The 16074-nt window shown below is 37.1% G+C and overlaps 2 protein-coding genes across 3 annotated transcripts in view; one reads left to right on the forward strand and one right to left on the reverse strand.

Moving 5' to 3' along the window:
* The first annotated feature begins 47 nt into the window (after positions 1 to 47).
* Positions 48 to 2500, forward strand: LOC124449850 (cytosolic Fe-S cluster assembly factor NUBP2 homolog). Of its 2 annotated transcripts, XM_047000774.1 has the most exons (9): positions 48 to 105; positions 256 to 374; positions 546 to 634; positions 726 to 835; positions 924 to 995; positions 1072 to 1154; positions 1233 to 1343; positions 1686 to 1755; positions 1833 to 2500. In XM_047000774.1, the coding sequence occupies exons 1-9, from the start codon at positions 90 to 92 to the stop codon at positions 1970 to 1972; spliced, it is 810 nt and encodes a 269-aa protein (XP_046856730.1). In that variant the 5' UTR covers positions 48 to 89; the 3' UTR covers positions 1973 to 2500. The 2 variants fall into 2 exon arrangements, with proteins under 2 accessions (XP_046856730.1, XP_046856729.1); XM_047000773.1 differs by having other exon boundaries at positions 1072 to 1343.
* The window catches only part of LOC124449846 (zinc finger ZZ-type and EF-hand domain-containing protein 1-like), a 46033-nt gene continuing 31935 nt past the window's right edge, over positions 1977 to 16074 (reverse strand). Inside the window, 33 exon segments of the mRNA XM_047000762.1 lie at positions 1977 to 2128; positions 2275 to 2411; positions 2507 to 2544; positions 2816 to 2998; positions 3630 to 3709; positions 3969 to 4054; positions 4139 to 4252; positions 4354 to 4413; positions 5198 to 5285; positions 5455 to 5567; positions 6311 to 6363; positions 6522 to 6665; positions 6936 to 7109; positions 7209 to 7295; positions 7496 to 7658; positions 7741 to 7785; positions 8148 to 8242; positions 10194 to 10334; positions 10427 to 10546; positions 10618 to 10685; positions 10764 to 10878; positions 11663 to 11794; positions 12027 to 12207; positions 12281 to 12408; positions 13046 to 13124; positions 13210 to 13292; positions 13431 to 14101; positions 14200 to 14298; positions 14798 to 14908; positions 14986 to 15029; positions 15098 to 15211; positions 15448 to 15499; positions 15863 to 16004. Coding sequence (XP_046856718.1) covers positions 2115 to 2128; positions 2275 to 2411; positions 2507 to 2544; positions 2816 to 2998; positions 3630 to 3709; positions 3969 to 4054; positions 4139 to 4252; positions 4354 to 4413; positions 5198 to 5285; positions 5455 to 5567; positions 6311 to 6363; positions 6522 to 6665; positions 6936 to 7109; positions 7209 to 7295; positions 7496 to 7658; positions 7741 to 7785; positions 8148 to 8242; positions 10194 to 10334; positions 10427 to 10546; positions 10618 to 10685; positions 10764 to 10878; positions 11663 to 11794; positions 12027 to 12207; positions 12281 to 12408; positions 13046 to 13124; positions 13210 to 13292; positions 13431 to 14101; positions 14200 to 14298; positions 14798 to 14908; positions 14986 to 15029; positions 15098 to 15211; positions 15448 to 15499; positions 15863 to 16004 — 3954 coding nt within the window. The 3' untranslated portion in view covers positions 1977 to 2114.

Raw genomic sequence — 16074 nt, forward strand, 5'->3', positions numbered from 1 at the left:
TCTCGCATTTGCTACACGCATCCTCGCGGGAATACACGAACTTGCGAGTCTTTAACGGGACACAGATTTTACACAGAATTTAGCAAGAAATGGAAAACTCAACAGGTTTGGACGAATTTTAGTGTTATTTTTAAGGATATATCATACTTACTATTACATGAATCGCTTAAATGCTCATGATACTGAATTAGGAATGTATTCATTCATCGAAGGATCGCCAAAAAGTCTAATAATATCTTTACAAACTTATAACAGATCAAAGCAGTTTATCGTCTGTGAAACATATTTTTCTGGTGCTTTCTGGTAAAGGCGGAGTTGGTAAGAGTACTGTAGCTTCCCAACTCGCTTGTGCCTTATACAGTAGAGGAAAGAAGGTACATTATATTGTTTCACATATAAATTTATCAGTTACTGAACATTATTTTATTATATACTGGAGACTTGAAAACGTCTAAGAAAGAACTTTACCCAGTTATGCATATTTTATAATTATTTTGCTAATATTTTGGTAAAACTAAAATTAAAATTAAATATGCATTATTCAGGTTGGTTTGTTAGATATCGACTTGTGTGGACCTAGTATTCCACGTTTGATGAAACTTGAGGGTTCCAATGTTCACAAGTGTTCTGACGGGTGAATGATTATTATGAAACCTTTATTTATAAACAATCTAAAATATCTTTCAAATGAAAAACTTGTAGTATTTATCATCAATATTTTGTAGATGGGTTCCTGTGTACACAAGACCTGACCAAAGGCTTGGTGTCATGTCAATTGGCTTTCTTCTAGCAAACCGCGATGATCCAGTTGTATGGAGAGGACCAAAGAAAAACTGTCAGTGTGTTATTTTAAATTGCTGTTGACATAATGTTAATTGAAAAGGTTGTATATAATATAATTTGTTTTTAAACCTCCTATTTAGCAATGATCAAACAGTTTATTAGTGATGTTTTTTGGGGTGACTTAGATTATCTTGTCATAGACACTCCGCCTGGTTAGTAATAAATGAACAATCTCAAAATGTGGTGAATGTATGTCAAGGTACGTTAAGGGAAACTTGTATAATTAAGGAACCTCTGATGAGCATATAACAGTTGTGGAAAGTTTACAACCATTTAGTCCAGATGGAGCTATTCTAGTGACGACACCACAAGTAAGGCAAAAATCAATATATAAAATAATAAAAGTGTCCATCGTCATCCCTCATCATCCCTCATCATCTCTATTTCAGGCAGTGTCTATAGATGATGTGAGAAGAGAGCTTTCATTTTGTAGAAAAACTAATCTATCCATATTAGGAATAATTGAAAACATGAGCGGATTCATTTGTCCACATTGCTCAGTGAGTATTAAATATATATTGTTTGTCTGAGGTGCTGTCTTTTTTGTCACGTGCTGTCATTTTTGTCACGTGCTGTCTTTTTTGTCACGTGCTGTCTTTTTTTGTCACGTGCAAGGTCACATGTTAAGAAAGGTCAGAAAGATGAATTGTTTAAATAACTCACTTAAAATCTACTCATAAGTGATAAAAATTCACTTGAAAGATTTTTCTAAAATGCACACAATGTACAATGTTTCACATTGTCTAAAACATCAAATGTCGCGAGAAAAATGTTCCATGCAGTGAAAGTCCACCTTAAGCAAGAACAGCCAATACTGAACTTATTTAATTGTGTCCATTTAGGAGTGTAGCAATGTTTTTTCCTCAGGGGGAGGCAAGGCTCTTGCTAGACTATGTAATGTCTCATTCCTGGGTAAGTAGCAAAAAATATTATCTTTCCACCAATCACGTTCTTCTACTGACTAAACCCCAATAATCCTCCTACTTTAGGTAATGTACCCTTGGATCCTAAACTAGCTCGCTGCATTGAGGAGAGTGAAGATTTTCTTCAAGCATTTGTTGAAAGTGAAGCCAACAAAAGCTTCAATAAAATCGTTGATAAGCTTACTCAAAAGCACCATTATAATTAACAACTTATGATCTTTTAAAGAATTTAATCCCATCGACTTTAATTCTCTGAGAGTGACTGACTTTACATACGTTGAAGCCACGCTCTTTCAAACGTCCAAATCCATGGCGTTAATTATTTTGAATATAAAGCGCTCACAAAAACTACAAGATGTTTTCTGCAAGCGAAAAACAAAGTTATATATCAACTTTAGTGTTGACCTTATTCTGTGGGGTTGTAGTAGTCCACAGAGACAAATCGAGAATCACTTATTACGTAATGTACATTCCTTAAGATGCGTTAACATAAAGTATCATCACTAACCGCTGCCACTAATATCGTCGTCGTCGTCGCCATCACTGAAAGAGTCGTCTGAATCCGTGCTTGTGTCGCTGCTACCATAATATATCCCTCCTAACCGAACGTGGCTGCTACTGCCCAAGGGATCAATCAAAGAAGATCTAAAACCATAGATTACAGCTTAATCCTAAACCTAAATCCCCATACAATGTCTTTATATTATCAGAAATAAAATATTTGAAAGGTAAAATTTTACCGTGGAATTGGTTTCTTCGTAGAATTTGTTTTTCCGCTCTAATAGAAATTGTTTAAAAAAAATTCAATGATTTTTCTTAGTAAACACGTCGCTAACATTTGCCATACGCCCTTATTAAAATGAATGACTTAAACCCGAAAATACCATTTCATGTTTGTAGATGTAGATCATCCAGATTAGTAGAGTCCTGCAAAGGACTGTTGATGTTGACCTTGACTGACGTTTCAACAACCTCAGCAGTAGTAATATTCAGTACAGCTCACTTAGTTGCAAAATCTGAAATCTGTGAAGCTAAAATCGTTTCATTACCTTCTTGTGTTCATCTGTTGTTGATGTGGTAGCTATTGATTGCTTCAACGCTTCAGTAGCCTTGTTAGGTAGACCTATAGCTGCACCAATGGCACCAACATTCCAGACAGCTTGAGTAAAACAGCGTTTCAATGCTTCGTCTGTGGTCAGTCCTACAATTAGTTCTTCAGCAATACCCCATTCCTTAATAAGACAACAAATCCAAAAAAATTAACATTAAAATAACTGACGATGTTGTCTAGGGAATAGGTGATAGTTAGGGAATGTGAAGGATCAAAATGTTCAATGAACTGATGTTATCTTGGAATAGGTGATAGTTAGGGAATGTGAAGGATCAAAATGTTCAATGAACTGATGTTATCTTGGAATAGGTGATAGTTAGGGAATGTGAAGGATCAAAGTGTTCAATGAACTGACGATGTTATCTTGGAATAGGTGATAGATAGGGAATGTGAAGGATCAAAGTGTTTAATGAACTGACGATGTTATCTTGGAATAGGTGATAGATAAGGAATGTGAAGGATCAAAGTGTTCAATGAACTGACGATGTTATCTTGGAATAGGTGATAGATAGGGAATGTGAAGGATCAAAGTGTTCAATGAACTGACGATGTTATCTTGGAATAGGTGATAGATAGGGAATGTGAAGGATCAAAGTGTTCAATGAACTGACGATGTTATCTTGGAATAGGTGATAGATAGGGAATGTGAAGGATCAAAGTGTTTAATGAAATGACGATGTTATCTGGGGAATGTGAAAGATCAATATGTTCATGTAGTTAAACTAACATTCACACAAAGTAACCCAATATACCTGAGCTAGATTCTCAACAACTAGGAAGAGCTCTGTGAGCCCACGAACAGCTGGTGGAACAAGGGACGACGGTACACCACCTATACAAGAGAGATGAAGAGAATATTAAATACGACAAAGATTGTATAAGTTATAACAGAATAATATAGAGGTCTCGTTCTGACTTAAATGATTTCGTAGCTAAGTAAATTGTAAAATTTATGTTGCATAAAAAGATAATTTGTGTCACTCTCCTTTCCTATTATAAATGTACAACAGTTGTTCAACTTCATTTGCACGTCAAGATTAAAAATTCTAGCTATGAGAAGCACGCATCAAATCAAAAGCTCCTCGACGTACTTGTCTCTTTTTCCAACATGTTAGAGTATAAAGCCCAAAGTGAGTTTAAAAGATTCAACTCTGGTCTCTCGTTCACTGGAACATTACTACATATGTAAAGAAAGAATAATTGTCTTGTGAGTGATGTTATTTTGTCATAAAAAAATAAAGGTCATTATGTCTATGTTCACCTTGATACAAGAAGAACTCTCAGTAACAAACCAGTCACCATTAAGCGTTGTTCGCCAGTTTGACTACAGGCTACAGAAACCAACCACTTCCACAGTTTCTTTAAAGGCAGCGATCTGTTGTCAAGAAAATACAACATTAAGATTGCTTAAGACCAAAATATCAATAAGAACAATGGTCTATTCCAATGTAGTGGAAAAATTTCATTGGTACAAACCTGGCTAAGTCAAGGTCAGGAACCAAAAGAGCTTTCAATATGGTATATCCAGTCTCAAATCTTTAACAAAAGTTGTATTTAAAACATCAATAAAGTATTCAACAATAACTACCCTAAGATCAACATGTATACCACACTATCCCAGGCCAACATGTGAGCCACACTATCCTAAGGTAAACATGTGTATACTACACTATCCCAGGCCAACATGTAAGCCACACTATCCTAAGGTAAACATGTGTATACTACACTACCTCAGGCCAACATGTGAGCCACACTATCCTAAGGTAAACATGTGTATACTACACTATCCCAGGCCAACATGTGAGCCCCACTATCCTAAGGTAAACATGTGTATACTACACTATCCCAGGCCAACATGTAAGCCACACTATCCTAAGGTAAACATGTGTATACTACACTACCTCAGGCCAACATGTGAGCCACACTATCCTAAGGTAAACATGTGTATACTACACTATCCCAGGCCAACATGTGAGCCACACTATCCTAAGGTAAACATGTGTATACTACACTATCCCAGGCCAACATGTAAGCCACACTATCCTAAGGTAAACATGTGTATACTACACTATCCCAGGCCAACATGTGAGCCACACTATCCTAAGGTAAACATGTGTATACTACACTATCCCAGGCCAACATGTGAGCCACACTATCCTAAGGTAAACATGTGTATACTACACTATCCCAGGCCAACATGTATACCACACTATCCTAAGGTAAACATGTGTATACTACACTATCCCAGGCCAACATGTAAGCCACACTATCCAAGGTAAACATGTATACTACACTATCCTAAGGTAAACATGTATACCACCTTCCAAGTTGTCCACCAGTGACGGTAAATTTCCAACCCCAGTCTGTATTTGTGGAGTCAGATTGAAAAACAAAATACAACGTGTCACCTAAATATTTAATAAAGTTTAGTGCGTGCGCAAAATTCTATAAGTCAATATGATGACACAATATAACAGCATATGATAGGATATGATAGCATATCATAGGATATGATAGCATATGATAAAAGGATACATATCATACCAATGGCATAGATAACTTACTGATATTTCTTACCTGGTATTTCAAAGTCAATCCAGCTACTTTGACCGCTAAATTCACGTTTATTGTCTGTATAGTTGGGTGAGGAAGACATTATTAATGTGTCACAACCCTCTTCAGTTGAACACCTGTAAATGGCAACAGAAAAAATTGTAAAGAACTGTTCTAATGAATCAAACAACGTCTAAGACCTTTCGCACAGTTATTTGATTCTGGCATCCAGAAAGTCGCCTCCAATGAGAAAATATTTACAACAACAATCTTCAATCGAATCTCAGTGGATAAGTGTACACGAAAATGTTAGACAATGCTAAATGAAATTTTCAAACCTAATTCAACATGTATTAATGTTGAGTAGGTATGAAATCTAACACAGTTTAATACTAACAATATCCAACACAAATCAACACAAATCAACACTATCCAATATGATCCAACACAAATCAACACTATCCAATATGATCCAACACAAATCAACACTATCCAACATGATCCAACACAAATCAACACTATCCAACATGATCCAACACAAATCAACACTATCCAACATGATCCAACACAAATCAACACTATCCAACATGATCCAACACAAATCAACACTATCCAACATGATCCAACACAAATCAACACTATCCAACATGATCCAACACAAATCAACACTATCCAACATGATCCAACACAAATCAACACTATCCAACATGATCCAACACAAATCAACACTATCAACATGATCCAACACAAATCAACACTATCCAACATGATCCAACACAAATCAACACTATCCAACATAATGCCATCAGAAATGGAGGACAAATCAACATATTGACGAATGTGTTCAAAAATAGTTTTTCAATAAGCGGATTTCACAAACCTCGGATCAAATTTTATGCTCAATGTAGCAGCACCAGGAATATGAACTTTGTCCTTAAAAATAAGAATTAAAATCAATAATCAAGAATATCGTTCTAGTCAATAAAACATAAATTTGTTGGCAAAAGAATTTATCTTCATCGTAGTAAAAAACATTGAGTTAGAGCAGAGAATATAAAACACAACGAACAAACATTGATGGTGTAATAAACCTCTTTATGAAGATCGTTCTTGTAAGAATGCTCCGTCTCTCTTGTCTCCGATGATAATTCAACTTCTCCCATGCAATGAGCAGCAGTAAGAGATAATGGTTGTATTAACTTCGCTTCACCTCGACTCACAACTCGAGTCACGACCTCAAGGGATATTGATGTATAAGTCAGTGTTATAATCACATGAGACAACTTTAAAGTCAAGAGTATATCCTCTTACATCCCATATTCACCTGTTTCATAACTAAATAAAATCTGATTATACCACATGAAATCCATACCACTCCCAAAAAACATCAATTGCAGCTAACCTTTAAAACTATCCTCTTATATCCCATATTCACCCGTTCCATAATACTACATACAATCTCGCCTTATCCCATTCCATCCTCCAAAACATCAATCGCAGCTCACCTTTTCAAAATCTTCTTTCGTTTCAATTCTCTGTATAAGATCCAAGATACCAATTAATTGCACCTCATCTCCATCGTTTAGTACGTCTGACGTCAGAGCTATATCCTCGGGCCATTCCGCCAACAGTCGACTGATCACGTGACGGGTATAAAGAATGCACAATGCTTTATTGACCTGAAGGAAGAATTTATGGGGAGAAATGAACAAAATTTAAAAGCGAAGAAACAAAATGCTTTTGAAACTTAAATTATGAAGACTCGAGGAAGTTAAAACCTTTTTTATCATTTCAGGAGGGGAATCTTTGTCCATTTCTGTCCTCAGAAGATTTCCAGACTTCAACCTGGCTAAAGATCTTTGGTTCTGTAAATAAAACAAACTTTTGACCAAAACAGAAGACAATTCCGACAATCATGGGCACATGAAAACATGCACAGGATAGCAGTCGTGACGGAATTTAAGAAGTAAAAGATGTTTACTGTGTTTGCACAGGCTCATGCAAACAGGAGACCTTTGAGAAAACTCGAGAGCAGATCAGTACAAAGTATCACATCTCTACAAACCTCGATTACTTCCTGTTCTGTGAAAAAAGGCATTAACTTTTCGCACGTTTTCTGATCTTCTTCCTTCGCTTTAAATGTTTTCGGTCGTAATTCAGCTGGGGAATAGCGAACGACACCCAAATCAATGGAAGTATCATCTGCCTCAGGAATTTCTTCATTAGGACTGAACGGTTAAAGAATTAATGTCATACACTCGTTTAAAACAAGTTGCTTCATGTGAAATAATTAAAATGTTGAAATTATACCTTGATTGAGTATGAGAACGACGTATTGCAGCCTCTTCACGCAAACTGGATGTGAAAAAAAAAAATGAAATTCTTTCTTTTGACAAGATTACAAAGCACGATTTAATTTTGTGATAGGAGGGACTTAAACAGTGTTTTCTTTGGTGGTGTAAAGCCAGCTCGCACATTTCGTCAAGCGATGTAAATTTAGGATTATTAGCATTGTTTAATGAATTCCAAATCAATTGTTTTTACATGGAGTGAATACAGAAAAATTTACAAAAGCAGACCGGGTTACATCACTCATTTACCGAAATTTAAAGGTTTCCGTTGTTATAACGAACAGCAAGCGAGAAGAAAATACAAGTACAACACAAACACAAAAGTAACACAAAAACAAAATATTCTGGTTTAACTCATAACATTACCTGCGATGAACCTCCTCCATTAACCTCGCCTGATCATTTCTGGGCAATATTGTTTCCAATAAAGCCATAGGGGCTTGTATCGCTTCTTGGAAACTCTGAAGATCAATTGAATGTGCCGAACATGGTGAAAATATGGTAATGGTACATGTAGCGAGCATGGATGATACAGAGTTGGAATGGGATGAATGTGGTGAGCATGGATGATACAGGATTGGAATGGGATGAATGTGGTGAGCATGGATGATACAGGATTGGAATGGGATGAATGTGGTGAGCATGGATGATACAGGATTGGAATGGGATGAATGTGGTGAGCATGGATGATACAGGATTGGAATGGGATGAATGTGGTGAGCATGGATGATACAGGATTGGAATGGGATGAATGGGGTGAGCATGGATGATACAGGGTTGGAATGGGATGAATGTGGTGAGCATGGATGATATAGGATTGGAATGGGATGAATGTGGTGAGCATGGATGATACAGGATTGGAATGGGATGAATGTGGTGAGCATGGATGATATAGGATTGGAATGGATGAATGTGGTGAGCATGGATGATACAGGGTTGGAATGGGATGAATGTGGTGAGCATGGATGATGGGTTGGAATGGGATGAATGTGGTGAGCATGGATGATACAGGGTTGGAATGGGATGAATGTGGTGAGCATGGATGATACAGGATTGGGATGAATGTGAGCATGGATGATACAGGATTGGAATGGGATGAATGTGGTGAGCATGGATGATACAGGATTGGAATGGGATGAATGTGGTGAGCATGGATGATACAGGAATGGGATGAATGGGTGAGCATGGATGATACAGGATTGGAATGGGATGAATGTGGTGAGCATGGATGATACAGGATTGGAATGGGATGAATGTGGTGAGCATGGATGATACAGGATTGGAATGGGATGAATATGGTGAGCATGGATGATACAGGATTGGAATGGGATGAATGTGGTGAGCATGGATGATACAGGATTGGAATGGGATGAATGTGGTGAGCATGGATGATACAGGATTGGAATGGGATGAATGTGGTGAGCATGGATGATACAGGATTGGAATGGGATGAATGTGGTGAGCATGGATGATACAGGATTGGCATGGATGATACAGGATTGGAATGGATGAATGTGAGCATGGATGGGATTGGAATGGGATGAATGTGGTGAGCATGGATGATACAGGATTGGAATGGGATGAATGTGAGCATGGATGATACAGGGTTGGAATGGGATGAATGTGGTGAGCATGGATGATGGGATTGGAATGGGATGAATGTGGTGAGCATGGATGATACAGGATTGGAATGGGATGAATGTGGTGAGCATGGATGATACAGGATTGGAATGGGATGAATGTGGTGAGCATGGATGATACAGGGTTGGAATGGGATGAATGTGGTGAGCATGGATGATACAGGATTGGAATGGGATGAATGTGGTGAGCATGGATGATACAGGATTGGAATGGGATGAATGGTGAGCATGGATGATACAGATTGGAATGGGATGAATGTGGTGAGCATGGATGATACAGTATTGGAATGGGATGAATGTGGTGAGCATGGATGATACAGGATGGATGAATGTGGTGAGCATGGATGATACAGGATTGGAATGGGATGAATGTGGTGAGCATGGATGATACAGGGTTGGAATGGGATGAATGTGGTGAGCATGGATGATACAGGATTGGAATGGGATGAATGTGGTGAGCATGGATGATACAGGATTGGAATGGGATGAATGTGGTGAGCATGGATGATACAGGATTGGAATGGGATGAATGTGGTGAGCATGGATGATACAGGGTTTGAAGGGGATGAATGTGTTGAGCAAGTATGATACAGAATTGAAGTGGGATGAATGCGTTGAGCAAGGATGATATAGGCTAGGAATGGATAAATTTTGTGTTCATGAACATGATTTTAGTGTAGTGCGAATTTAAAAACGTTATTTGGATACATAACAGTAGCTCCGGTATTTATAAACAAAACAAATGTTGTACGAGCTTATAAGAGCACATTACCAGAAGAAGAGCTCGTAAAGGTTCATTTGTCGCTTGAACTGCACTTGATTCTTTAGTTTCAGAATCACTTCGTATCAACTCGAGTTTAGGAAGTTTCCTAGATCCATCAAGTTGCTTCTTGTACAATTTAATCGACAAAATCTGTGAAGGATAAACAGTTAAAACGAACGTCGAGAATTGTAAAAAAAGACAACAAAGTCAACCGTCATCTTTTTAAGGAATAAAATGATCACCTCAAGGTCTCTGAGAAGCCACATTCGACTTAAGTCGGTACCTTGAGACGCTAATGCAAACAATGAGGGAAGAAGAGAACTTTTCATTATATCATTTCGTAATTCTGTAGCTTTACTTCCCTGTGAGAGAAAGAAGGATTTAAATGCAACGATGTATAATTCACGGGAATTTTGGTAAAGAATTTACGTACTTTCAAATTTGATAATATCGCTTTCAAAACCAAATACAAAACCCACATTCGTTCAATGGATACTTCATCTAAGAAAAACGAAGCAAGAGAAGTAAGCAGTGAGCCGGGATGAAAAAAATGGTTGCCAAGGACAAAAGACGACTTACTCTCCCCATTTAATGCAAGTAAAATATCTTGCGCAATAGCGAGTAGTGTTGAAAACTGGGAACTACTTTGGAACTCCACAAAAACGGACATTTCTTGTAGATTGGATTCTTTAATCTTAAAATTAACAAATGCATTACATAAAACAAGGACGCTCAGAAAATATGGACATTACCATAAAATCATATTTGTGACTCGCGGATGTTGTGAAGTTATTTGAAGTAGTGTCAATAATTTTTCACTTTGCCTAATTTAAAAACCTCTCGACTGGCAGAAAACCGTCATTAAACTGCAAAAAATCTTATTTCTCACATGTGGGGGCCATAAACGCCTTTGATTATGTACTAACACACAAATTATGTTTGATTATGTACTAACACACAAAAATAAACATAATCTATGTAAAGTATAGTTGAGCATGGTTTCCACTATTGGTTTATCACGATAAAAGCGATAGCGATAACCTTTATTTGCAATGGTTGCGCGATTAGACGTGTTGTTTACATTATGTCGGATGGCGATTATTTTGTGAAATAGCGTCGGTAAAAAAACACGATCTGGTAGTAATTGCAGTAGCTTATGTTTTATGGAGGCGACGGAGACGCCGTAGAAAGGCATCGAAAAAAAGAAAACAACGTTTTTGGATTCGCCATCTTAAATTCCTAAATTTTTATTCAAGATGATGTCATTTTGGCGATTAACGCGAATAAATATCAAAAATTTTTGATATTTTATCGCGTTTGTCGTGATTGTTAGTCGCCGTTTATTGCGATTATTACCGCGTTCTCATATGGGATTATCGCGATTAAAGTCAATCGTTGTCGCGTTTGTCGCGTTAAACCAATAGTGGAAACGAGGTTTTAGTGTTCAACATATCTTTTAAAATATATAATGGACTTACGCTTATTCTTTTTCTTGTTTTTGTATCAGCAACAACAGCTGTTCCATTGCTACTTGAATAAGATAAAGCAATTCCTTCTTTTCCTAAACTACTCTGATTCTTCATCAAAACACGAGATCCAATTTGAATAACCTGAACAGACAAAATGAATCAACGTTTGGGTGTCTGGCATAGTAAAATGTACAACTTATGTCAAAGGTACTTGAGACACACAGAATGTAACAAGGGTACATGAGATACACAGAATGTAACAAAGGTACAAGAGATACACAGAATGTAACAAAGGTACATGAGATACACAGAATGTAACAAAGGTACATAAGATACACAGCGGATGATAAAAGTCCTTGCAAGAACAACTTACATTGGGAAAGCCAGCAAACACTAACACACCAAAGATGTTTCCTAATTGTGGATGCTCAGAATTTTCTGTAAGCGCTGTGAGAGACTGCGTCACGTGATACGTTATGCTTGGTTGCCATAGCAACGACTGACTTAAATGTTGAAGGCAAGATGCGACACTTGAAGCTGACTCAAGATCAGATCTAAAGTAAGCAGACGCTTTACTTAAGTCGGTTTTGTTAAAAAGTAAGCAAATGTAAACGGACGTAGCTGTACCTTGCAAGACATCCAGCACCGAACTGGAACAACGATTCTATCATATCCTTTCCACATAAATCATTAAAACACAGATTGTCGCTTTCATTTTCTTTGCCTTTCTCGGGTGCGCTCAGCCTATCACACAACTAAGAAATAAAAAAATAAAATAAATAAAAACTTCGAATGCATTAATAAAGTAATTATTTGTTATCCCTCTAATTTTTTCACGTACTCACAGTATAACTATATACTTTAAATAAAGTTTTCACCTACTCACAATACTGCAAAATTTTCATGAAAACTTTAAATAAAGATTTTAAATTATACACTAACAAAGGTTTTGTAGAAGCCTCAGACTTCAGGATTTACATAAGCTTGAGTAAAGATTGACAAAGGAACGGTAATGAATTGAAAACGGATTTACCATTGTTTGACAAAGCAATGGCGAAGGATGGTAATGGATTGGCAATGGATTGACAGAGGAATGACAAAGGAAAGGTAATGGATTGGCAGTGGATTGACAAAAGAAATGACAAAGGAATGGCAATGGATTAGCAATGGATTGACAAAGGGATGGCAAAGGAATGGCAATGGATTGGCAATGGATTGACAAAGGAATGGCAATGGATTAGCAATGGATTGACAAAGGGATGGCAAAGGAAAGGTAATGGATTGGCAATGGATTGACAAAGGAATGGCAAAGGAATGGCAATGGATTGGCAATGGATTGACAAAGGAATGGCAAAGGGATGGAAATGAATTGGCAAAACTAAACAAACTCACCTCCGGTGAGATACATTGTAAATATTTTCCTAAAACAGCAATGGTCATATTTCTGTGAGTGAACAAAACATCAGGAGACCTTAAAACGATAAACATTGATGTTGCCAGACTGATGGTTAACAACGGAGAATTGAAACAGTGACGGGAGGGGATTGGGCACTAACCTTGCCATCTTTAGAAGCACAGGAATGAGCTCAGTTATCAAAAATTGTTCTGCGTTTGGATTACAACTTGTCCAATGTGTGAGCTAAAAATAAAGATGATTATTTTATTACAATTTTAAAATGGACATAAGAGTTGGTACGCAGCGCGTTCGTGTTGAAGAACGCAAGAGTATGTAGAAATAAAAAGTTACATTTGTCTTAAGACTACAGCCAATACTAACCTTGGAGTCTTTTGGTAACATGGCTCCTAACAATCCCAAAAGACTTTCAAGTGTTTCTTTTACAAAGAGAGCGTTTAGTTGTTCTTCAGTTAACTTCACCCAACCATCACTAACTGAGCTTTCACCATTATTCACCAATGACAAAGGAACGCTATCATCTCCTTGGAGAATATCGGCGAGCGTATTCATGGTAAGTGTTTTATCGGAGGCATCCGTCAAAGTAGTAACCTCTGACCCAGAGGCCGAAGGCTCAACTTCAAGAGATTCTTTCTTTGATACGATTGATTCATCATCAGGATAGGATTGGGATCTTTGAGACTGAACGACACTTGAGTGAGATGCATCAGGTGTTGCCGTAGGATGTATTGGGATATCTGATGTAAACGATGGTTGATGAGGGATGTCCTTAGTAATGTCTATAGAAGTCTCGGAGTTTGAAGCAACATCAGTTTTTGTTTCCGAGAAGTTAGACTTTTCAATATCTGAGGGTTTATCGTTTATGGCTGAAGTAGACTTGGATTTCGATACATCAGAGTTTATTTCATCTGACTTTTTAGAAACATTAGTTTTGCCAGTTGCGCCGACGGTGGATGATGCCGTAGCGTCGGTATTTTTTAACAGTGAATCCTTCAACAAGGCCGCTTTACGTTGTTCCTCTTGTTGCTTTTCAACTAAACATGTCAATGGTTGGTTGTATGAAGACATGTATTATCTGCTGCTGTAATTACATAAATATTTACCAAAATACAGTTTTAACATTGTCACTCACATTTAGCGACATTAAGAGCTTCGTTGAGACATTTAACCATCAAAGAAAGACATTTGCCGTGGAGTATTCCTGTTGTGTACATGTAATCTCCATATGCATCTATGAAAAAAGGTGTATAATACGTCATCAAAATGAAAGGTCACGTGTAGTATTCCTGTTGTGCACATGTAATCTCCATATGCATCTATGAAAAAAGGTGTATAATACGTCATCAAAATGAAAGGTCACGTGTAGTATTCCTGTTGTGTACATTTAATCTCCATATGCATCTATGAAAAAAGGTGTATAATACGTCATCAAAATGAAAGGTCACGTGTAGTATTCCTGTTGTGTACATGTAATCTCCATATGCATCTATGAAAAAGGTGTATAATACGTCATCAAAATGAAAGGTCATGTGTAGTATTCCTGTTGTGTACATGTAATCTCCATATGCATCTATGAAAAAAGGTGTATAATACGTCATCAAAATGAAAGGTCACGTGTAGTATTCCTGTTGTGCACATGTAATCTCCATATGCATCTATGAAAAAAGGTGTATAATACGTCATCAAAATGAAAGGTCACGTGTAGTGGTCACGTGATTTGCATGACGTACCACTAGATCCAGGATCATTAAGTGCATTAGCGAGAGAAAGGGAAAGCGAAGTAAATTGAAACCAAGAATGCGTATGAGTATAAGCAGGGATTCTTTGATGAATTGACAGTCCTACATAAACAAGAGGAAGAGACGAAATGTAAAATTACAATCAATGCAATAATTAAAAAATACATTGAATTTCATACCCATTTTCTTGGTAAATTTTTTCATTGAATGTGAAGCAGAATGACTAGAAATGAAGTAAAAAAGTTTATTTTAAAAGTATATAATTCATTATGGATGATACTTTTCCTTTACCGTTCAGGCCAAACATTTGCAGTGTAACATCCTAAACACAAATCAAGATCATGACAAACAGTACAGTTGAAACGAGTTCCAATAATAAAGCCATCACAACCATCACATTTCCATCTAAATAACAAGAAATTATGTAAAATACTTCTATGGTTCTTGTAGGGGTGGGTATGGGTTGGGAAGGGCGATAGAGGTTCTTGTAGGGGTGGGAAGGGCGATAGAGGTTCTTGTAGGGGTGGGTATAGGGGTGGGAAGGGCGATAGAGGCTCTTGTAGGGGTGGGTATGGGGTGGGAAGGGCGATAAAATCCAGGGACTCTAGCTCTTCTCCATCTTGCCTATCAAGAAACATTACCTCATTTCTACAACTTCGTGATCACTCGAATGTCCATTGGGTCTAACATTGCCTAAAGAAAACACAACTATCATCGATCATTTTTCTCAATTCCAAATCTCAAATCCTGCACCCAGACATAAAACCACAAGATAGCCAGTTATCAACCACAGAAAAAGCATGCTATCTTATAATGATCCATAGAAATAGATTGCTCTCATAAATCACAAACAGAAATAGCATTGCATCCTGTAATCACCCGCACAAATAGCACGCTATCCCGTAATCACGAATAGAAACCGTCTAGTTGCTTCACATATTAATTGAACATAAATTAATTTCAAAGTAAAAGCCTGTATAACATGTTTAACACAGATTGATTTCAAAGTAAAACCTGTATAGCAGATTGAACATAGATCAATTTTGAAGTAAAAACCTGTATAACATGTCGAACATAGATCAATTTCAAAGCAGTTAAGACAGCGATAACGAGAGCGAGTTAAAGGAAGTTTGCAACCATCACAGAATACGTCGACATCAAAAAGCTCAGCGTAACGACTGAGAAACAGATGTAATCTCTAAATAAAAAGATCAATGCTTTAAATAAACGAATTATATGTCGATGAGCGATTGATTTTAAAGTGAACA

This window comes from Xenia sp. Carnegie-2017, unplaced genomic scaffold (assembly GCF_021976095.1).
Source record: "Xenia sp. Carnegie-2017 unplaced genomic scaffold, XeniaSp_v1 HiC_scaffold_23, whole genome shotgun sequence".
NCBI classification, from domain to species: Eukaryota; Metazoa; Cnidaria; class Anthozoa; order Malacalcyonacea; family Xeniidae; genus Xenia; species Xenia sp. Carnegie-2017.